This window comes from Diceros bicornis, chromosome 16 (genome assembly GCF_020826845.1).
Source record: "Diceros bicornis minor isolate mBicDic1 chromosome 16, mDicBic1.mat.cur, whole genome shotgun sequence".
NCBI classification, from domain to species: domain Eukaryota; kingdom Metazoa; phylum Chordata; class Mammalia; order Perissodactyla; family Rhinocerotidae; genus Diceros; species Diceros bicornis.
The window spans coordinates 10,978,227-11,002,360 of record NC_080755.1 but is presented as its reverse complement, the minus strand read 5'-3'; the positions used below and the strand labels follow the sequence as shown (position 1 = coordinate 11,002,360).

Genomic DNA, 24,134 nt, shown 5'->3' with positions numbered 1-24,134 from the left:
TACACAAAAATTAACTCAAAATGGATCAAAGACCTGAAGGTGACACCTAAAACTATAAAACCCCTGGAAGAAAATGTAGGCAGCACATTATTCGTCATTGGTCATAAAGAGATCTTCTCGAATTCCATGTCTACTCGGACAAGGGAAACAAAAGAAAAAATAAACAAGTGGGACTTCATCAGACTAAAGAGCTTCTGCAAGGCAAACGAAATCAGGATCAAAAGGAAAAGACAACCCACCAGCTGGAAGAAAATATTTGCAAACCATATATCCGACAAGGGGTTAATCTCCATAATACATAAAGAACTCAGGGCCGGCCCCATGGCTTAGCAGTTAAGTGCGTGCGCTCCGCTACTGGCGGCCTGGGTTCGGATCCCGGGCGCGCACCAATGCACCGCTTCTCCAGCCATGCTGAGGCTGCGTCCCACATACAGCAACTAGAAGGATGTGCAGCTATGACATACAACTATCTACTGGGATTTTGGGGGAAAAAAGGAGGAGGATTGGCAATAGATGTTAGCTCAGAGCTGGTCTTCCTCAGCAAAAAGAGGAGGATTGGCATGGATGTTAGCTCAGGGCTGATCTTCCTCACAAAAAAAAAAAAGAAGAAGAACTCACACATCTGAACCACAAAAAACAAATAACCCGATGAAAAAATAGGCAGAGGATATGAACAGACATTTTTCCAAGGAAGATATACAGATGGCCAACAGGCATATGAAAAGATATTCAACATCACTAATCATGAGCGAAATGCAAATCAAAACTACACTAAGATATCACCTTACACCCATGAGAATGGCTATAATCACCAAGACAAAAAATAAATGCTGGAGAGACTGTGGAGAAAAGGGAACCCTCATTCACTGCTGGCAGGAATGCAAACTAGTGCAGCCACTATGGAAAACAGTATGAAGATTCCTCAGAAAATTAAAAGTAGAAATACCTTATGATCCAGCTATCCCACTTCTGGGTATCTACCCAACAAATCTGAAATCAGCAATCCAAAGAGGCTTGTGCGCCTCTATGTTCATTACAGCATTATTCACTACAGCCAAGACGTGGAAGCAACCCAAGTGTCCATCAATAGATGAGTGGATAAAGAAGATGTCGTATATATATACAATGCAATACTACTCAGCCATAAAAAAAGACAAAATCGTCCCATTTGCAACTACATGGATGGACCTGGAGGGTATTATGCTAAGTGAAACAAACCAGGCAGAGAAAGACAAACACTGTATGACCTCTCTCATATGTGGAATATAAACTAACACACAGAGAGAACAGTTTGGTGGTTACCAGGGGGAAAGGAGTGGGGGTGGGCACAAGGGGTAAAGGGGCACATTTATAGGGTGACTGACAAGTAATAACGTACAACTGGAATCTCACAATGTTATAAACTATTAGGACATCAATAAAAATTTTTTAAAAAATAGCCAAAAAAAAAAGTAATATTTTCTACTATTTATTAAATCTTAATTGAGGATATGCTTTCGAATGTTTACTCTGAAGCTTTTAATCACATCCTACATCACCTGGTTCTGTCCAGAAGGAAAAGCTAGTCCACGACGTATTTACAATTATTCTTCAAACAACATATAGTTCACCCTTTTCCACCCTATTGAGGATTTTCCTCTTGGGTCAAATTCTATAAAATCCTAAAAAAAACAGACATAGCTTTTCACTGGTCTAACATAAAAAGACAGACTATAAGAAGTATCCTGGCTAGACTGAAGAGGAATGCTTAGAGCTCTTATTCATACATATAAAATGGATTTACTTAAGGTGATTTATTAAGGGTGATCTGGCTGAGACATCTGTCACTTACTTATTACCAGAGCTAATTAGTCTTATTTGGTTAATATAGGTTAGTATTTTCCTTCCTCCCTTACACATCCTACATGTGGTCCCTCCCCAAACTGTGTGTTATCCTAAGTTTTAAACTAGTGTTTCAGATAAACTCTGTACTGTAGTCATAAAAGAAATGATACCCACTAACTATCATGTACTGAGCTCTTACTGTGTGCCAGATGCTGTACTGCTTTATATAGATCTCATGAATCTTCACAACCATCTGTGTAGTGTAAAATATGGCAATTCATCTTGTAAATAAATTAGAATGATTCTCTTTGGACTCTACATACAACATTTTTAACTCATAGACAATGACAACTAATAATTAAATAAAATAGCTAAAATGAGATTTTGGATTATCCGAATATTAATTCACATCTCCTCCTTTAAATATTTAATCAAATCCGCTATAAAATAATTAAATTATCAGATGTGTAGCCTCCTTCCTGAGTCCTTATCCTTTCCTGAAAGAGGTACAAATATGTTTTAAAACGGACAAAAGAGTGGCAGAAAGAGGGTGAAAAGCAAGTCACATGGGAAATTTTTTAAACCAATTCAGTATTATTTATTTCTCATTTATAAGGAAGCTTTATGAAACTTTTTGTTTTATAAAATGGATTTACAAACTTATATTTTAAAGAATAGATTTAATTTTGCCTAACTTGCTTCTTTCCTGAATGATTTTCAGCACTCATCAGAAGGATGGTAATAAATACTTTAAATAACATGATGGACAGTGTTGTAAACTCAGGTTTATCTTTCACAATGCCAATAAATATGGAAGTAGGAGTACTTACCTCCTTTGCACTCTTAATTTTAGTCAGAAATGTACGCAGCTCCATTGTTTCTGCAAACAGTGCACGACATACTGCCTGATAATGATTTGGTGCCTCTGATTCAGTTGGGAGATGAGCAGCACATAACTACAGAAGAAAATAAAATAATGGTGCTTGTTTATTATTTGTGGGTTTTTTGCACCTTAAAAACAGACACACCTAGTATATGTGTACTTTCATATCAGACAGCAGGGCAACTCTGCAATTTCCATCATCCAAAGCTTAACGATGCATCACAAGACCATCAGTAAAGTTCACAAAATTATACGGAAAAAGTGGTCCACTAAGAAATACCCAACAGCACAGACGAGCTTACTAGAAGCGGGTAGCTTCTATTTGAAAATGATAGGATATACGTAAAAGTTTTGGTTGGGAGCAGAAAGAGAACTACCACTTATTGAGTACTAATCATAACTCGGGTATTTTAGTAGTTACCATTTATTGAGTATTTATCATGCCAGGCACTATATTTAACATGTCATACAAACAGCATAATATCATTTACTCTTCAATGTAACCCAGAATTATCCTCATTTTATAGCAAAGGAAATTGAGGCTAAGAGCAGTCAAATGACTTGTCCACAGTCATAAAGTTGACATGAGGGATAAGGAGAAGTCAACACAGTCCTATTGGATTCTGAAGCCCAGGCTCATTTCAGTACATGTTGAATTGTGTAATGTAGTAAAAAGAATGTCAGGAAGACATGTGGACCACTGGGAAGATGCCTCATCAGTAGATGGAGAGTGGAGGAAAGAGGGCAGGGGGCAACATGACCCCACTGATGATACCTCCAGTCCTAATGTCCTTTACTATACATAGTCCATAATCCCCACAAAACTACTTGTGGGTAAAAGATGCAATTTAAATTTAACATCACGCAGAACAACTTAGAAAAAACACCACCATTTAATTTATTAGACTGGAAAGACATCCTATCAAGAATCTAATGCACAGGAATAATTTTATCTTTTTATAAAATAATAATTTTGTATCCATGTACAATAGTTATGTTTTAAGGTATTTCATTTGCATTAAAAAGCTGTAAGTTCTCCTTTAATTCTCTACTATATTCAGTAAATTTGACATTAATACAATTACTGAAAATATACATTTATTATATTACAATAATTTTTATCTATTGGAGAGTAAAAGATATCTTTGTAGATTGTAATATCCTTCATAATGTGGCTTTTTGTTATTTCCATTTGTAATAAGTGTCGTACGTAATTTAGTAGATTACTATCTTTAATAAAATACATTCTCAAGAAAATATTTTGAGTTTTAGTAAGAAACTTTCTCCACAGTGCCAAAAACAGGTTAAGAATTGATTCATCAGGAAGCATTAAAAGCAAAAATCTTGCAAGCTTATTATTCACAGAGCTACCAATGAACAGAAAGCATATTTTTGCTCAATTATTTTTGTACACAGAAAACAGCTTCCAATATAGAATTACCATTTCCAAAGAAATGAAAAGGAACTGCTAGCGCTTTCACCTTTATCTAACTAATCCCATAATTTTATACTCCAATTACATGTGAAATATGTCATAAATTTTTTGACTGTAATTCACAGTAGGAAATATATTTTATATAAGGACTCAAACATATGCACATGTATATGTTTTACACACAAAAATTCCACAAAACTTACACATTTGATTGATTTCACAACTCATTAATAGGCTGTGACCTGCAACTTGAAAAACAGTGGTATAAAGGTGATAACTAGGTCTAAAAGTCTTTTTAAAAATGCATATAACATGATCTTATATATAGAAAATCCAGAGGAATCCACAGAAACTATTAGAGCTAATAAGCAATTTCAGCAAAGTTGTGGGATAGATGATCTACACAAAAAAGTTGTATTTCTATGCAGTACCAATGAACAATCAGAAAACAAAATTTAAAAAAAAACAAAATTAAGAAAACAATTCCATTTACAATAGTATCAAGAAAATAAAACACTATGGAATAAATTTAACCAAGGAGGTGCAAGACTTACACATTGAAAACTATAAAACATTGCTGAAAGAAACTAAAGATGACCTAAATAAATGGAAAGACATCCTGTATTCATGAGTTGGAAGACTTAATATTGTTAAAAGAGCAATACTACACAAAGTGATCTAGAGATTGAATGCAATCCCTAACTAAATCCCTATGGCTTTTTTGAAGAAATGGAAAAGCTGATCCTAAAATTCATATGGAATTGCAAGGGGCCCCAAATAGCTGAGACAATTTTGAAAAGAACAAAGTTGGAAGACTCACACTTCCAAATTTCAAAACTTACTACGAAATTCAGAAATCACAACAGTGTGGTACTGGTATAAGGACAGACATATAGATCAATGGAATAGAACTGAGAGTCCAGAAATAAACCCAAACATCTATGGTTGACTGATTTTTGACAAAGTGCCCAGACCACTAAGTAGGGAAAGAATAGTTTCTTCAACAAATAATGCTGGAAAAACTGGATATCCACATGCAAAAAAATGAAGTTGTACCCCTATCTCACACCATATATAAGTATTAACTCAAAATGGATCAGAGACCTAAATATAAAAGCCAAAACCATAAAATTCTTAGAAGAAAACACAGGTGTAAACTTTAATAGTCATGGACTTGGTGATGGTTTTTTACATGTGAAATCAAAAGCATAAGCAACAACAATAAGTAAATGGGTAAATTAGACTTCATCAAAGTTAAAAATTTTTGTACATCAAAGGACACTATCAAGAGAGGGAAAAGACAATCCATAAAGGGAGAGAAAATATTTGCAAATCATATATCTGATAAGGCTCAAGTATGCAGAATGTATAAAGAACTCTTAAAAAAGACAAAAAACTCAATTAAAAAATTGACTTGAGGGGCCGGCCCGGTGGCGCAAGTGGTTAAGTGCGCGCGCTCCGCTGCGGCGGCCCGGGGTTCGCTGGTTCGGATCCCGGGCGCGCACCGACGCACTGCTTGGTAAGCCATGCTGTGGAGGCGTCCCATATAAAGTGGAGGAAGATAGGCACAGATGTTAGCCCAGGGCCGTCTTCCTCGGCAAAAAAAGAGGAGGATTGGCGGATGTTAGCTCAGGGCTGATCTCCTCACAAAAAAAAAAAAAAAAAAAAAAAATTGACTTGAACAGACATTTTCACATATAAATATGCTCAACCGTCATTGCTCATTAGGGAAATGCAAATCAAAACCACAATGAGATACCACTCACACCTACAAGGATGGCTATAAAAACAAACAAAAAATGGAAAATAAGTGTTGGCAAGAATGTGGAGAAATTGGGACCCTTGTGAATTGCTGGTAGAAATATAACATGGTACAGCTACTGTGAAAAACAGTTTGGTGGTTCCTCAAAGAGTTAAACATAGAATTACCATGTGATCCTGCAATTCCACTCCTAGGTATATATCCAAAAGAACTGAAAGTAGGTGTTCAAACAAAAACTTGTACACGAATGTTCATACTAGCTCTATCATAGTAGTCAAAAGGTGGAAACAATTCAAATGTTCTAAACTAATGAATGCATAAACAAAATATTGTATATCCATACAATGGAGGAGGAATAAAGTACTGACACATGCTACAACATGGATGAACCTTAAAAACATTATGCTAAAGAGAAAGATGCCAGACAAAAGGTCACATACTGTATGATTCCATTTATATGAAATACCCAGAATACACAAAACCACAGAGACAGAAAGCTTATTAGTGGTGGCCAGGGGCTGAAGGAGGAAGAATGGGAAGTGATGGATATGGGGTTTCCATTTGGGGTAATAAAAAAGCTCTGGAACTAGACAGTGCTGATGGTTGACAATAATCATGAATGTACTTAATGCCACCAAATTGTACACTGAAATGGTTAAAACGGTAAATTTCATGTGTATTTTACCACAATTTTAAAAATGTTTGAAAAATTTAACAAAGAACAATGAAATTCAACAAAGTCTCCAGAGACACAGGAGAAATAATCCCACAGAGGAGAAATAATCCTAGAGGTTATTTCAGTGTCAATGAATTGCTTGATATTTATTTTGTTCTTTGTGTTTCTATGCATCATCACACCTAATCCTTACAATAGCCTAATTCAGAGATTAGAAAATTGAGATTTAAAACAGCTAAATAATTTATCCAAGGTCATACATCTAGCCAGCAGAATTGGAACTGAATCCAGGCAGTCTAACTCTAGAGCCCAAGTTCTTATACATTCTACTCTAGAATGAATGTATATTACTTTTATATTAAAGGAAATAATGTTATTAAAAGGCCCAAGCTTAGAGCATGGTATACAGTAAGAATGCAACAAAATCATTTTTACAGTTACCAAAAAAAGGAGACTATGTGGGTAGAGGAACACAATTAGAAGGAGCAGGTTGTGTCCCATATCTATTAACATGAAGTTATATGATCTTGGACAATTTATGTAACATTGCTGGGTTTCAGTTTATTTCTAAAAGGAGAGGACTGGGCTACGTAACCTCTTACTTAACCTACCTTCCCTTGTTGTATGAAAAAATTTTTAAGTTAAACCAAAATGTTGGAGTGTTTAGGGTTCAATCTTGGATCTTTGAGTTTCTCTCTACTCACTTTAGCTGATCTTCTCTACTTTAGATTTAAATAGCTTTAAATGCCACCTAAGGCTGATGACCCCTCAACTCCTACTCTAGGCCATTCTTATTTTTGTCAGAAAACAAGATCTACTTTACCTTTAATCTTGACAGATATTTCACTAGGTAAAGAATTTTAGGTTCTATTTTAGAACTTTAAAGATACCATTCATTCCATTCTGTCTTCTAGCTTCCATTATTTCTGTTGAGAAGTCAGATGCAGTCTAGTTTTCCTCTAGTTGATTTCGGATTTTCTGTTTGTGGTTTTCAGCAGTTTAACGATAATTAAACTAGATTATTTTTCATTTTATTTACCTTGCTCTTAGTTTGTGGGGCTTCTTGAATCTGTGGCACAGTGTTTTCATAGTTTTGGAAAATTCTTAGTATGTCTTCAAATATTCTTCCATCCTCTCTCTTCTTTGCTCTCCATTTAGGACTTGAATTACATGTACTGCCTTTGTATCTTACCTTCTATTCTGTACTTCTTATTCTTTTCGTGTCTCTGTGATTCATTCTGAGTATTCTCTACTGATGACATTCCACTTCACTCATTCTCTCTTCAGCTCTATCTAGTCTATTAAACTCACACCCTAAACTTTTATTTCCGTTATTTTATGTTTGGTTCTCAAATTTCCATTTGTTTCTTTTTATATATTTTCCAGATCTTTCCTTAAAGTTTCAATCCCGACTCTTGGAACCCTAAACATCAATTAAAAGTCAATCTGACAACTCCATTATCTGGATTCCCTGTATAGAATCATTAATAATATTGCTAGAATCCTAATAAAATTTCTGAAAAATTTCATTAAACACATAGGACCTTGTTATATATTTTCAACAAAACTTGAAATTATCAGTAAAACTTAACTAGATAGATGTGATTAGAAAAAGGCTACAATACTTGCTAACATTTTGAAACATTTTTACTTTTAATTTTGTTAAATAAGTTAGCATCTGTATTTTGAAGCAATGCACCAACTAGGAGAAAAATCTTTAATATCAAATCAAAGATGTATGCCAGTAACTCAGAAATTCTATTTATTATCCATTGGCCTTTTACCCTAATTAGTGTCAAGATACTACACAGTAAGAGACCATAAAGTTTTTCCTAAAACTTTTCCTCTCAACACAATTGAGAATACAGTTTTTGTTTAAACTCTAAATTACAAAGCCTTTAGCAATTCAAGTCATCCTTTGTTTAGTGACACATATTGCAATGTGTGTAAATTCTATCACCACAAAAGAGAAAACGGCATAATAAAAATATCTTCTGAGATATTTAGAATTAATCACATCACAGTGCTTTGTTGATAATACTAGACTCCAGTATTTCCCCATGATTTATTCTCAGCTGCTGAAATTCAAATGTTTTAAAAAATATTCAGTTCACAAACAAAGCTTAGAATTTTATTCGCAAAAACCTAAGTAGAATATTATTTTAAACTATAATCAAAATATTTTGCCTATTGGTAATCGTGTATTTGTCATAAGAAATTAATAACTAAAAAAAGAAAAAACTGCACAAAGGTAATGTTCACTAAATTCAGGATCATATTACCAGAATAAATTACTAAATTTTTTGCCTAAATCAGTGAGAAAATTAGCATGTTTCCAGCAATTTCAAAACGCAGAGAACACAACATTCTGAAGTACAGAGAATTACAGTTTCTTTGGAGTCACTCTAATTTGACTGAAGAACAATGTACACCCAACTAACCTATGTTAACAGAGATCTTAATTTAATAACCGACAAGCTCAAACAAACAGTTTGGCTTCCCTTGAATATACTCTATTAAACCTAGGTCAAATTTATACATAAATGAAAATAATAGACTTATCCTGTAGCCGTAATACATGTGCATTTTGAAAACGAAGACATACTCTGCACTGGATTAATCTAGCTTGAAAGCTTGTTCCTATTTTTAATCACATTCTATAGTACTATTCTTTTCTTAAGTTTTTCTCCTGAGGAGTTTTCAAGATAGCATGCAAATTCTGACATTACATGGTAAACTAAAAACCTGATAGTTTTTTATGAGCAGGACTTATTATTTGTAAATTATATCCTTATATTTGCAGAAACATGCCAGATTTTGTTTGAAAGTATGAATTAACACTGAAAACATAACTTATAAAGCCATTCATGGGCAATAACATACTTAATATAGCGATGCTAAAATTTTACAATCTTTTATTTATTATACAAATACTAAAAAACAAGAGGAATGGAATTTCTGAAGCCAAATGGTTTACCCTGAATCACACCATTAACACACTATTTCAAAACACCAGTTTCTTATTTATCCATATGCCAGTATATGCAGATTTGGGTAGTCTTTTTGGCATTTATTAAAATGAAAATTTCCCATATTGCTACATAACCCACATAATTATAATTTTAAAGACTATATAATAGTCCATCTAGTTGATATACTATTCATTTGTGAGTCACTTATTTCTAGCTTTAGAATAGCATAAATAATGCAGTACACATCTTCATGTATCTATGCAACATTTTCTTCTTTTAAAAATTTTCTCTTTGTACAGAGAACAGACTGGTGGTTGCCAGAGGCAGGGGGTGGGGTGGGCGAAATGAGTGAAGGGGGTCAAAAGGTACAAACTTCCGGTTATAAAATAAATAAGTCCTGGAGTTGTAATGTACAGCATGGTGACTATAGTGAATAACACTGTATTATATATTTGAAAGTTCCTAAGAGAGAGGATCTTAAAAGTTCTCATCACAAGACAAAAAAATGGTAACTATATGTGGTGATGGATGTTAACCAGACTTATTGTGATGATCACTTTGCAATATATACATATATCAAATCATGATGTTGTACACCTGAAACTAACAAAATGTCAATTATATCTCAATTTAAAAAATTATCTCTGAAAAATTTCTAACAATAGTATTACTATGACAAAAGATTACTCTGGATACTTCTACATATTTTAATTTTTTCTATGAAAAATTTCAAACATATACAAAACTAAGTGAACAGTACAATGAATCACCATGTACCCATTACTTAACAATTATCAATTCATGGCCAATCTTGTTCTATCTACATCCTTACCCACTCAAGCCTCACCCTCCAGGATTATTTTATAGCAAATCCAAGATACCTGATTTTCACAGGTAAATATTTCAGCACATATGTCTAAAATACGAGTTTTTAAAAAAAAACCGTGATGCTATCATATCTAAAAACATGAATAATAATTCCTAATGTCATCAACTATAGAGTAAGAGGTCAAATTTTCCTAATTATCTCAAATATACACACACAGTTTTACAATTTCTTTCTTTTCATCGGGATCTGCATGAGGTCCACATATTGTAATTGGTTATTATTTATCAAGTCTATTTAAGTTTTCCCTCCTGCCTCCTCCTTTCTTTAATTTGCAATTTATCTGTTGAAGAAATTACATGATTTGTCCTATAGAATATCCCCACAAGCTGGATTTTGCTGATTGCATCCGTATGGTGTTATCAAATGTTTCTATGCTCCCTAGACTTCCTGTAAATAGATGGATTAGTTAGAGCTAGAGGCTTAATCAGATTGAAGTTTGATTTTTTTTTGGCAAGAATGCTTTGTAGGTGGTGGTGTAAACTTCCATCAGGAGGCACATAAAGTCTGCTGGTCTCTTGTGATGCCACAATAATTACTGATATTATTTCTTTTCAATTAGATTACCATTTTGCAGTCTTTCTCATTCCCTTTTCACTTATTAGTTGGAATACTTTTATAAAGAGAAATCTGTCCAAAACTATTTGGTTACCCTGAGTCGTCGTTTATATGGAAAAGGCAGAATGAATATTCTTTCTGCTTATTTGCCAATTTTCAAAATAATAAGTTGGTTCCCTAACAACCTCTAAAGGTGACTAACAAGGGTTTTATTTATTTATTTTATTGCAGTAACATTGGTTTATAACGTTACATAAATTTTCAGGTGTGCATCATTACATTTCAATTTTTGTGTAGGTTACATCATGGTCACCACCCAAAAACTAATTACAATCCATCACCACATGCATGTGCCTAATCACCACTTTTGTCCTCCTCCCTGCTCCCTTCCCCCGTCCCCTCTGGTAACCACCAATCCAATCTGTCTCTATGTGATTGTTTGTTGCTGAGGGTTTTATTAATTATCATTTATATGTTCATGGAATTCAGAATATTTGACGTGCAATCCATCACAGCTATTATTTATTTATTTTTTTTTGCTGAGAAAGATTTGCCCTGAGCTAACATCTGTTGCCAATCTTCCTCTATTTTGTATGTCAGCTGCCACCAGTGCATGGCCACTGAGAGATGAGTGGTATAGGTCTGTGCCCGGGAACTGAACCCTGGCCGCCAAAGCAGAGCATGCCAAACTTAACCACTAGGCCACCGAGGCTGGCCTGCACAGCTATTATTCTTATTGATGATCAAATTCTTCCATCTTTGACCAGTGGTAGCCTCTTTGAGTTGGCTTCTGAGTCCTTTTTATACAATTTAGTAATCTTGGATACTCTGCTTTCTGGTATGACAAGATGTTCCATGCTATTTTATACATTTCCTTCCCAGATCTGGAATTAGCCGTTTCTCTAAGGAATCCTGGAATTCTTTTAGTGGGGAGTGGTATTCAGAGAGCATAATCTAGTGGTAGCTGTGTTCATTGCTACTATGTGGTAATTGCTTTCTAGGTGTTTCTATGTGGTTACGTCTCCAATGTGATAACAGTTATGTTCAATTTGCTTTGGATTTGGAGGGAGATTATATTTCTATATTCAATTTTGTTTTATAATTATGTAAAATATTTATATTCTTTCTAAATCAAATCTACAGAATCAAGTATATTCAGAGATGCTTAGCTTTAAGGCCTGTCCTAGTTTCTATTCTGTTCCTTTTTCTCTACCTATAGCTAATTTTTTCCTTTAGTTTATTGTTCCTTTTTTTTTTAAATATAAGCAAATATTTTTATATATATTCTTATCCATACCATTTCTTAGATAAATGCTGGCATACTACATACACTTTTCTATTATCTTGTTTTTTCAAGTAAACAGTATATCCTAGAGATCTATCCTTAATCCTTTTGATAGCTATATAGTACTCTACTGATTCGCTGTACCATAGTTACTTTAACCATTTCCCTATTAATGGGCATCTGGGATATTTCTAGCCTTTTGTTATTATAAATAGTGAACCATTTTAGACTTTTTAATATACTGTCAAATTATTTTATATAAGAACTGTGTAAATTTACACTGTAGCTATCAACTACTGAGTGAAAAAATTTACCGTAATTTCAAATTTCAACAAAAGTAAATTCTTGCTTGCAAAAGAGCTGCAAATTATATTTCTTTATTTACATTCCCCAATTATTAGGGGGGATTGGATTGTATAAGCGAACCAGAATCCACCAGGCTGAGTTCAGTGCCCCTCTCTGTTGTCTCCAAGCATCCCATGTACATGTGTTAGACCACCATTTCCATACGTTCAGACTGTTTATGAGGGTATTACACCTAGAAGAACATCCTCCACATCACAGACATTGCAAATTTATATTTATTACAACAATTTTCTTACAGATGGAAGTAAAGTATCTTAAAGAAAGAAAGCTTATTGCTAATTTGCACAAAGGTAGTGTATGGGCTAGTATGGTCCTACATACCAGGTCTATAATATGTATCTCACTGGGGTTCATTTAACCCCAGTTAAGTTCATCTCAGCAACCTAAGTGCCTGATAGAACACTCAGCACAAAGAAGTCAGACTGCTTACTGAATATTTGAAATGTAAATGAATGCATAAATAAGCTAAGACTTTTACATTAGTCTCAAATGAAGAACTTTGTTCATGAACTATTCTCATATTAATTTTAGTCATTTCTCAAAGACTTTCTAGATCTTACACCACTTCTTTTACTCTTCCTTTCTATTCACTGTCTCACGTCTTACTGCTCCATCATCCTTAACCTTGTCTCTTCAATATTCCTTTCCTACATACTTTACTCTTCATCACCACTGTTTACTTCATGTCTACAATCTCTTTTCTTTTTGACTAATGTTAATTGAATGAATCTTTTCCAGGATATAATTGTAGATACAAAAATAATTTTTAAGTATGATCTTAATACTTCTTGAAAGCGTCCAGTTATATATATTTCTCAAGAAATACTTAAACTGAAAAGAAGATATTTTAGTGTTATATTCTTAATTTAAGGGAAGAACATGTTCTATCTCTGATATAAATTTGTGCCTGCAATTTATTCTGATCTATATGCAGTGGCAAAAAGCCCTGGAATGCGTCGAAAAAATTATGTGTGTGTGTTTACGCATTCCTTGTTTATATTCTGTTTTTCTCCATTACAACTAAGAGCTATAAAGATAGGGACCATTTCGGGGCTGGCCTGGTGGCGCAAGCGGTTAAGTGCTCGCACCCGCTGAGGGGGCCCATGGTTTGCTGGTTCGGATCCCAGGCACGCACTGCTTGGCAAGCCATGCTGTGGCGGTGTCCCATATAAAGTGGAGTAAGATGGGCACAGATGTTAGCCCAGGGCCAGTCTTCCTCAGCCAAAAAAGAGAAGGATTGGCGGATGTTAGCACAGGGCTGATCTCCTCACAAAAAAAAAAAAGATAGGGACCATTTGCATGTTGTTTACTACCAGCAGAAAAATGCCTGGCATATAGTAAATGCTATTAAATTTTTATTCATGACAAGACTACACTAGATACTTTATATTAATTATGTTATCTAATTTAATCTGCCCCCAAAAATCAGGTAAGTATTATTATTCTCACTTTACATAAGAATAAGGATCACAGGATTACATAATCCAGGGTAACACAGGTGGTACAAAAATGGCAAAATCGGGGTTTCAATCTAAGTCCTACATGATCATAAGCCTCTGAATTTAACCACCATCTACTCTTCCTCTCACTTATTCACTTTCGTGAAGCTGGATAAGTTACATAACTCTCTGAGTCTTAGTTCTTTCATTTGTAAAATGAGTATAAAAATGCCTCTCCAATATACCTCACGGTATCATGAGAAGGGTCAGATAACAATGAGTGTGAAAGCACTTTTCAACTATAACACACAATATTAAAACATACCAAATTAAAAGATTAGTAGGAATAAATGACTATTCAGGGAAAAAGTTACACACTAGTGATGTCTTTCTAAGAACTGAAAACAAATTGTCTCCAAGTTCCTAAATATTCTATTATTTATATTATTCAAACTTAGTTTTACATTTCCACTTCCAACAAGAAGAAAGTAGTTACATTTCTTCAGTTAATTCTTGTCTTCTTTTCCAAGAAAGTAAATAAGGAGTCAATTTACTAACTGAAGATTTCAACCCACTAACCAAACCACAAACTCATGTGTGTCACATTATATGGCCATGAGCGATGGGTTTTTTGATATTTTGAAATTTCAGTTTACTTGTCAAATGTTTCAGCAATAATTTTTCTTCTCATTTAGCTAAAAGAAACATTCAGAACGTATTGTTATAGATGTGGAAATTTTTAATTGATCGGTTTTGATTAGCATGGAAACAAGAGGTGAGGATATGATATTCTCCAACAAAATTCCTAAGAATGGAATTGGTAAACTTACAGTTTTCCTCTAATCTATAAAACCTGTCTTTCTAAACACCTTTTAACTCTTTATTTTTCATATTATGATAGCAATAAGATAGGTAGGAGGGTAGACACAGTAGCTCAAATTAAAAAATAATAAACAAAATAAAAGTTATCAGTTCAAATTACTGAATGTCCAAGAATTTTTTATAAGTTAACATATTTAACATCACTGAAATAAGAAGTGTAAGATTCCAACGAATCTCTAGCCCTCATCTTCCAAATCTATAGTATAAGAGAGCAGTCTGGCTATGACATCTATCATTCTATTGTTGCCAGAGTTAATTTAATTCATACAGTTGGTTAGGTGGTTCCCTTCCTCCTTCACCACTCCTTGTTCATCCCCGACACACACACTCACTACCAAAAAAGTTAGCTCAGTTTTAGAGGCAGAGTAGTTTTGTTTCTTAACGGAAAACCTTTTACTCTTCAGTTTTTATCACTATTTATCACTGGTCTATAATGGAACAAGTAGGTCATTTGTGGTATGCAGAAAGTTTTATTTGGCCTTTAATTATGTATGTATATTTTTAAAAATATACCTTAACATCAGAAAATATAATAAAACATGTGAAATTTCAATTTGTACATACATGAGGGATTTTAGTTGTATATGCTGTTGATTTAAAATGAGAAGTACTACAAGCACTAAAAGAACTAAAGCATATATCTGAATTTCATAAGAATCATAACTGTACAGTCTCATTCCAGAGTTCCTGAGAGATTTATTATCTGAGAAGGAGTGGGAAGCAGGGTATGCTGCAATATACCTGAAAAGCACTGCTTTCACAGTTCCTCTCTATTCCCGTCTCTGAAATGCTTTATGATAAGTTGGAAAATAAGTGATATATAGCCAATACTGCTTACAAAATCTAGTAAACATCATATACAAATAACTCTAAACAGAATGCTCTTTTAAGACTAATTTGACAAATCTGCCTTAATGTTAATCTCTGTGCATTTAGTATTGTAGAAATTATGGCCTTCAAGTACACAGGAAAAATTAACTAAGGAGAAAAATTCAATTCAAGCTACAGAATTTGTTTCTTTACATATAAATACCACTGAATAGGTCAAGAAAACAGGAGTCAACTGGAGACATAATACCCAGGCAAGCTGGTGTACAATATGTCATGATAAGGGGCATACAATATCTAAAAGTAGTTTTTTGAGAGTTATGACTCAACCATAAAAGACCACGTTGAGGCTATGAACAAGTCACAGAATCAAGAGTATTTTACTTCCTTATTCATTTCACTTATAACTGAAAGTCTAAGAACTACTATCAAATACTGAATCACCATTCAGTTTTTTTAAGTGAAATAACTCTTGAAAGAAATAAGTACTATATAAACTGCTGCCTTACCTTCATGACATCTCTATATGATCGGATAGCTGAGACTTTTCTCTTTTCATCTTCTTCATCTTCTAGGCCTTCATCCACAGCCTCATAGCCCTCATCATTGCTACCATCAGCTTCTACCGTGTTGGCCATGCGATCGATGAGCTGTTCCAAGGGAGGGCTTAATTCCCTTTCTTCATTCTCCTTCAAACCATAGTCCAGTGCTTTATAGATAATAATTCCCAAAGACTCAATAACCTAGAAACATTAAAGAAAGTGGTCAATGGATATGACTAAACAGTTTTATAGAACTAACTGCAAGGCATAAAATATTTAGTATGATATTTAAGCTAGGTCTATTCTATTCCATTTCAGAAACGTGACAAGTTAGATTTGAAGAGATATTTAAAAGTTTCATCTATGCATTAAAAAAAAATCTCCTATGAAAATTTTTCTGTGATTCTTCAAACCAGTATATAACACAAGTACAAACTCTTTTTATGTTTCCTTAGATTTATACTGTATGCTAAAAATCTATATTCTCCATTTATATAAAATACTAACCAGGTTGATTTTCCACATTTCCAAAAGACATTTTTGAGAACAGACAGAGTTATCAAAGAACATATCCTTTCAGAACTCTTATGCCAATGTTTATCTAATTAGGGATTTCATAGACATACCAAAGATCTGAGAGACTAAAAACTCAGTTATTGGTAGCAGCTAACTTAAGTTTAAACAAAAAATATATTCATATCCATATACACACTGCTCACTGAGTTCTACTCAATTATTAGAAACAAGTATCTCTCATGTGGTGCAAATAAATGAAAGACTTTTACAAACTGTGAACTTGCAATGTAGTGCATAGATAATCCTCTCTAGCACCCCACCTCCACCAGTATTACCTCCTGGGAAATATGAATCTGATTTATGAACAGTGGACATACATCACTGTCTAATATCATCCTGACAAATGTTCCAGGCTTTGGCCAATACAGGGAATTCTACTTTATTCTCAACATTGCCTTTCTTTTCTGCTCAGAAAAATCTCATATAAACAAAACTTTTATTTTATTTTACAATACACATATTTCACCTTAGCCATTTTGGTGCCATTGACACAGGCAATGAAGTCAATGATTTAGGATTAAATTCTAACTTTTACCACTAACCATTTAGGATTAAATTCTGACTTTTACCACTAACAATTTGACTCAGGGCCAATTATTTATTTTAGTCATGATTTTTCTTATCTGTAAAATGGGTATCAATGATATCTACATCTCAGGGGATTTTATTAAGACTAAATGCATTCACTATGCATGGAAGTACCTAATCCGGTACCTGACTTATAATAGCTACTAAATAAATGTTATCTGCCCTCCCTCCCAGCCCCTAGCTCACTCTTTTCCAATGTTTATCTAGTTACCCCCATCTATCTTTCCTTTTCTTTATTCTACTTGTAGTCATAGTCAATGCTGTGTTTAAAAAAAAAAGTTGCTTATATGATATCAAAGGAAAAATCATAAGTTTTGAACATGAGTTAAATACAATAGAGTCATTATCTTCACATACTATAGCCCTTAAAAGGATTCAGACATTCACTCAAAAAAAATGTCCACAAAATCTTAAATCTACCTTATCAAATGAAATAGTATTTGTTCAACACAAGTTTCAAAGTGAATATAAGGCTTAAAAATTCTCAACTTCTAGTTTTTAAAGAATACTCTTTTTTTCACTCTCTCTGAATGAATTTTCATTGGTTTTTATGGTCTGACCTGGAACTCTAACCACTATTTTCGAAGTTGTTTTGTATGACAATGGATCTTCTAAGTTCCAAGCCAAGTGACTAATTGGTCACCTCTTTTGGTAACCTCCCTTGACATCCCACCACTGTCCACCAATCTGTTCTGTAGAAGGTACCTGTTCTGTCTTCCCCTGGCAGAAGGTACACACTGCCTTCACAGCACTGACATGATCACCACAGGCAGGTGCTACTGAGGACAGGGATTTTAACTATCAGTGCAATATCAGCAGAGTCTGGCACTGTGATGTGCACTCAGTAAAAACTTGTCAAATTGAACCTAGAGCAGTCACTTTAACACTCAGAGCATCATAGCTAGTATAATAAAAATCTTAGATATCAAGAAAAAGTTAAATTATGTTCAGTGTATTCTTCTTAAGGCTGAAAGGGTCTTACTGCAACTATTGTCACTTAGAAATTACACTTAATTGAGAGTCTTACACACTTGGAAGAATCTAATCATCTATATCCCTACTCCTCCTCTAGAGCGGCAGAAATAAAAAAAGAGAAACCACAAAACCACAGCAGATGCCAACACCAACGATGGCTTCCAACCTTAGCAAGAACCCCGGGGCTGCTCAGCAAGCTTTGTTCCTACCCTGCTCACGAATTTACCTCCAGGGGCCATCCCTTCTTCACGAAGGCCATTTTTATACCTTCTTTCTCTCCAACGCCCCTTCTGCCTCTCTAGGTCTCAGCTGATAACTCTCCCTCATACTCTACTGCGAAATAAAAGTCATTAGATGAAAATTCACTCATTTTCCCACTTTCAAATGTATAATCTGGTAAGCATCTACACTTACTTTGCCCTTCCCTCTTTTCACAGTGGAGAAAGTATCTCTCTTCCTATCAAAGGTCAATCCCACCCTCCCTGAACCCTTCACCTTCCTCCAGCCATAATCTCATTTCTGTGCTCCCTTTTCCTAGCAAAACTTCTCAAAAGGGGTGTCTTCATGCTCTGTCTCTCTTTTCTCTCCTTCCATTCACTGTTTAATCCATTCCAATCTGGCATCTAATCTTTTGAAGCCACTGAAACTACATGTAAAATCACAATCTCTGTATGCCAAAACTAATGAACAATGCCGTTTTCATCTGAAATGGCTGTTCAACAGCCACAGACACAACTGACAATTGTCTTCTGTTCTAAACACTCTGGACTTCTGATTTTCCCTCTCAACTCAGCAGCTACTCCTTCTCAATCTGCCTTAGGTGCCTTCTCTTGTAACTATTTAAATGATGGAGTTCCTCAGAGTTCATGCATTCTACAATCTCTTGCAAAGTGCTTTTATCCATTACCAAGGCTATAAATATGATACGTATTCTGATATTTCCTTAACTTATATTTCTAGCCCAGAGGAACCTGTTGCCTAGGTGGCTATAAGAACCAAACTGGTCTTCCTTTCCCCAGCCTCTCTACATTTCCATTTGTTTTATACAGTGATGTTAGATTAATCTTTCTGAAGCAGTTTCAAACTATTTAACCTAGCAGTAGTTGAATCTGTTATCAGTCAGGACTAACCAAATGTGTATTAGTCAGGGCTCTCCAGAGAGAACCAATAGGATGTATATATTTACATACAAAGAGATTTATTATGAGGAATTGGTTCATGCAGTCATGGAGACTGATAAGTCCCAGATCTGCAGGGTGGGTCAGCAAACTGGAGACCCAGGAGAGCCAGTGGTGTCATTTCCAGTCCAAAGGCCAGCAGGCTCAAGATCCATTAAGAGCCAATATTTCAATTCGACTCAGAAGGCAGGAAAAAAGCCAACATCCCAGTTCAAAAGCTGTCAGGAAAAATTCTGTCTCTTACTCACAGGAGGTCAGCTTTTTGTTCTATTCAGGCCTTCAACTGATTTGATGAGGCCCATCCACATTAGTGAGGGCAATCTGCTTTGCTCAGTCTACCAATTTAAATGTTAATCCCATTCAAAAATACCTTCACAGAAACACCCAGAATAATGTTTGATCAAATATCCGGGCAGCCCATGGCTCAGTCAAGTTGACACATAAAATTAACCATCACAAATCCACCCCTTGTCAACTTAGCACTCATACACATCTCCTTAAATCTTCATCCCTAAAAGAAAACAATAACAAGGTCACAATTCCACCTAACATGATACAACTATCCTGTACAACCAAAAAGACACTAACCTTTTCCCCAGAAAGGGATCAAAATCCTTGAGTGATATTTAGTCTTCTCCTTTGATATCCCATAACTTAAATACTATGATGTAAAGTTAACAATACTTAAATATTATGATATAAAGTCAATACATCTTATGTTATATAATGAGATCAGAAAGGGAAGAAAACAAAGATACCTGAGACACACACACACAAATATTCAAAACAAAATAAGGAGGAAATACTCATGCAATTACAGTCCTCATTTCTGCAACTGGTCATATGGTCATTCCTGGTATTTATAACTGCCTTCTTCCAATACCCATTCCATATTCCCTTTGCCTTTAGTAAGTACCTCAGCTGGTTGTGGTTTTTTACCTGGTAGGGTGACCCAAAGTTTCATTCCCAAAGGGTCTGAGCTGTTAGTAGTCCTACATGGATTGGTTCGTGATTTTCCACTAACCTTAATCACCCTAAGAGTTTGCCTATATTCTAGACATACTTTTCCTTAGCTCTATTGTGGTTTGGCAGTCCAATTTCCCCTTGGCAGTCAGGACCAAACACCCCAGAGAGCACAGTAACTTCTTCTTTGCCTGTTGACTCACAGGCATGAGGAACTCAAAGTGGCTGGGCAGCAGTATTAACTTCTAATTCAGTGGAATCATTGTTGAGTCTCCTGGTGAAACCATTTCTCCCTTTGGAATTAAGACCTCTAGGCCAGCAGAGCAGGAACACGAAGCAAAATGTTGCTAGGGGTCACTAATGGGTCACTAGTGGTAATAATGAGTGGTGCCCCTTCCATTTCCACCTGTTGATTCCTGGAACTGTGAATCCTGCTTAGGGGAAAAACAGTACCATATATTGGATGCTGACTCAGAGCATATACAGCCTTCCGGAGAACCCTGCCCCAGCTCTGCAAGGTATTGCCACTTAGCTGTCACTGTAACTGAGTCTTTCAAAAGGCCATTCCACCACGCTATCAAGACTGCTGCTTCAGGATGGTGGGGAACATAGTAAGACCAGTAAGTTCCATGGGCTTGGGCCCATTGCCACACTTATTTGCTGTGAAGTGAGTTTCTTGATCAGAAACAATGCTGTGTGGAATACCACGACGGTAAATAAGGCATTCGATAAGTCCCTGGATGTCAGTTTTGGCAGAAGCACTGCACGCAGGGAAGGCAAATCCATATCTAGAGTCAGTGTCTCTTCCAATAAGAACAAAATGCTGCCCCTTCCATAATGGAAGCAGTCCAATGTAATCAACCTGCCACCAGGAAAGTTGGCTGATCCCTGGGAAATGGTGCCATACTGGGACTAAAGGTTGGTCTCTGTTGCTGGCAGATTGGGCACTCAGCAGTGGCTATAGCCAGGTCAACCTTGGTAAGTGGAAATCCATGTTGAGGATCCTACACATAACCTCCATCCCTGCCACTATAGCCATGTTCATGAGCCCACTGGGCGATGACAGAGCGGCTGGGAAAAGGGGCTGACTGGTGTCCATAGAACAGGTCACCCTATCCACTTGAATATTAAAATCTTCCTCTGCTGAGGTCTCTCTTTGGTAAGCTTTCACTTGAGACACAAATATTTTCATGTTTTTTGCCCATTCAGAGAGGTCTATCCACATACCTCTTTCCCAAATTTCTTTCTCATCAATTTTCCAAACATGTTCCTTCCAAGCAAAGTGTACAACCAGGTGCACTGCTCAAAGTTTTGCCCACTGGGAGGATTTCCCTTCTCTACTGTCCTTCAGGGACGTCCCAGAAAGGGGCTGTAGTGCTGTAGCTGTTCACTTTCAGGTGGTGGCTGCATGTCATGCAGAACCATCTGTGAACCAGGCCCAAGTTTTCTCTTCTGTAAACTGATTGTAGAACTCCCTACAAGGCAAGAGGTATAGGCTGGGAGAGAGAAGGTAGTATAGCAAAAGTGTATTTGGGCAGTGCCTTCCAGGACTACTTGGGCCCCATCACATATATACCACTTCCACTTGATGATAGAGTCCTGCTGCACACACCCAACTTCATGGCTTGAAGTGTTAGATAACACCCAGTTTATCATGGGCAGCTCAGGTCACACGGTAACTTCGTGGCCCATGGTTAAGTGTTCAGTCTCTACTATGGACCAATAGCAGGCTAAGAGCTGTTTCTCAAAACAAGAATAGTTATCCACAAATGATGACAGGGCTTTGCTCCAAAATCCTAAGGGCCTGTGTTGTCATTTACCTACAGTGGCCTGCCAAAGGTTCCAAATCACATGTCTCTCTGCCACTGACACTTCAAGCACCATTGCAGATCCAAGGGCCCAAGTGGCAGAGTAGTTTGCACAGCAACCTGGACTTGTTGCAGAGCCTTTTCTTGTTCTAGGTCCTACTCAAAACTAGCAGTTTTCTGGGTCATTTGGTAAATGGGCCAGAGTAATACAACATATTTAGAAGAATATGCTGCCTCTAAAATCCAAAGAGGACCACTAGCCATTGTGCCTCTTTTTTGTTTGTAGGAGGGGCCAGATATAACAACTTATCCTTCACCTAAGAAGGGATATCTTGACATGCCCCACACCACTGGACCCAGAGAAACTTCACTGAGGTGGAAGGCCTGTGAATTTTGGTCGGATTTATTTCCCACCCTCTGACACACAAATGTCTTACCAATAAATTTAGAGTAGTTGCTACTTCTTGCTCATTAGGTCCAATCAGTATAATGTCATCAATGTGAAGGACCTGTGTGATATCTTGTGGAAGAGAAAAGCAATCAAGACTCCTGTGAACTAAATTATGACATAGGGCTGGAGAGTGGATACACCTCTGAGGTAGAACAGTGAAGATGCACTGCTGGTCTTGCCAGGTGAAAGCAAACTGCTTCTGGTAGTCTTTATTGACAAGCATAGAGAAAAATGCATTTGTCAGATCAACAGCTGCATACTAGGTACCAGGGGATGTATTAATTTGCTCAAGCAATGAAACCACATCTGGTATAGATGCAATTGGAGCCACCACCTGGTTAAGCTTACAATAATCCAACGTCATTCTCGAAGATCCATCTGTCTTCTGCATAGGCCAAATAGGCAAGCTGAATGGAGATGTGGTGGGAATCACCATCCCTGCATCTTTCTAGTCCTTGATGGTGGCACTAATCTCTAAAATCCCTCCAGGAATGTGGTATTGCTTTTGGTGTACTATTTTCTTAGGTAGAAGCAGTTCTAGTGGCATCCACTTGGTCTTCCCCACCATAACAGCCTTTACTTAACAGATCAGGGAACCAAGGTGGGTATTCTGGCAGCTGCTGAGTATGTCTACTCCAATTATACATTCCAGACCTGGGGAAATAACCAGATTCAGAATGGGTTCAGGAATGCCCTGGCCTCACTGTGAGAGGGACCTGAAGTAAAACTCCATTGATTATTTGACCTCCATAAGTCCTATTCTAACTGGTACACCACAGTGACATTTTGGGTCTCCTAGAATCAATGTGAGTTCAGAGCCAGTGTCCAGTAGTCCCTGAAACGTCTGATTATTTCCTTCCCCAATGCACTGTTACCCTGATAAAAGGCTGTAGGTCCCTTTGGAGAAGGCTGGGAGAAAGATTAACAATGTAAATATGTGGCAGTATACTGGGATCCTTCCTCAAGGGGACCTGGCCTCTCCTTCATTCAAAGGGTTCTGGGTCCATAAACGGCTCAAGTCTGGGAATTGATTGAGGGATCATGACTCTGTTTTTATGATTCAGGTTACCTAGAATTTTTCTGTTTACATATATCAAGTAAGAATTTAGTGGGCTTCCTATCTATTTCACTGCTAGGAACACCATGATCAAATAGCCAATGGCCATAGGTCTTTGGGAGTCAGACTATTCTGATTGCTGCTTTGACTCTGCGATATGTTATGGTAACCACATCTATCTTGCCTTTGGTGATTGAGTG

The 24,134-nt window shown here is 36.2% G+C and overlaps 1 protein-coding gene across 5 annotated transcripts in view; it reads right to left on the bottom strand.

Moving 5' to 3' along the window:
* SPIRE1 (spire type actin nucleation factor 1) overlaps positions 1-24,134 on the bottom strand; it is a 242,050-nt gene that overhangs the window by 121,595 nt on the left and 96,321 nt on the right. For all 5 annotated transcript variants that reach the window (XR_009222388.1, XM_058556762.1, XM_058556764.1 and 2 more), the window contains 2 exons: positions 16,306-16,539; positions 2,655-2,780 (listed from right to left, as the gene is read on the bottom strand). Coding sequence is in view for 4 of the 5 variants with exons in the window: in XM_058556762.1 (XP_058412745.1) it covers positions 2,655-2,780; positions 16,306-16,539 (360 nt within the window). In the remaining variant the exon portion in view is untranslated. The remainder of the gene's footprint in view (positions 1-2,654; positions 2,781-16,305; positions 16,540-24,134) is intronic.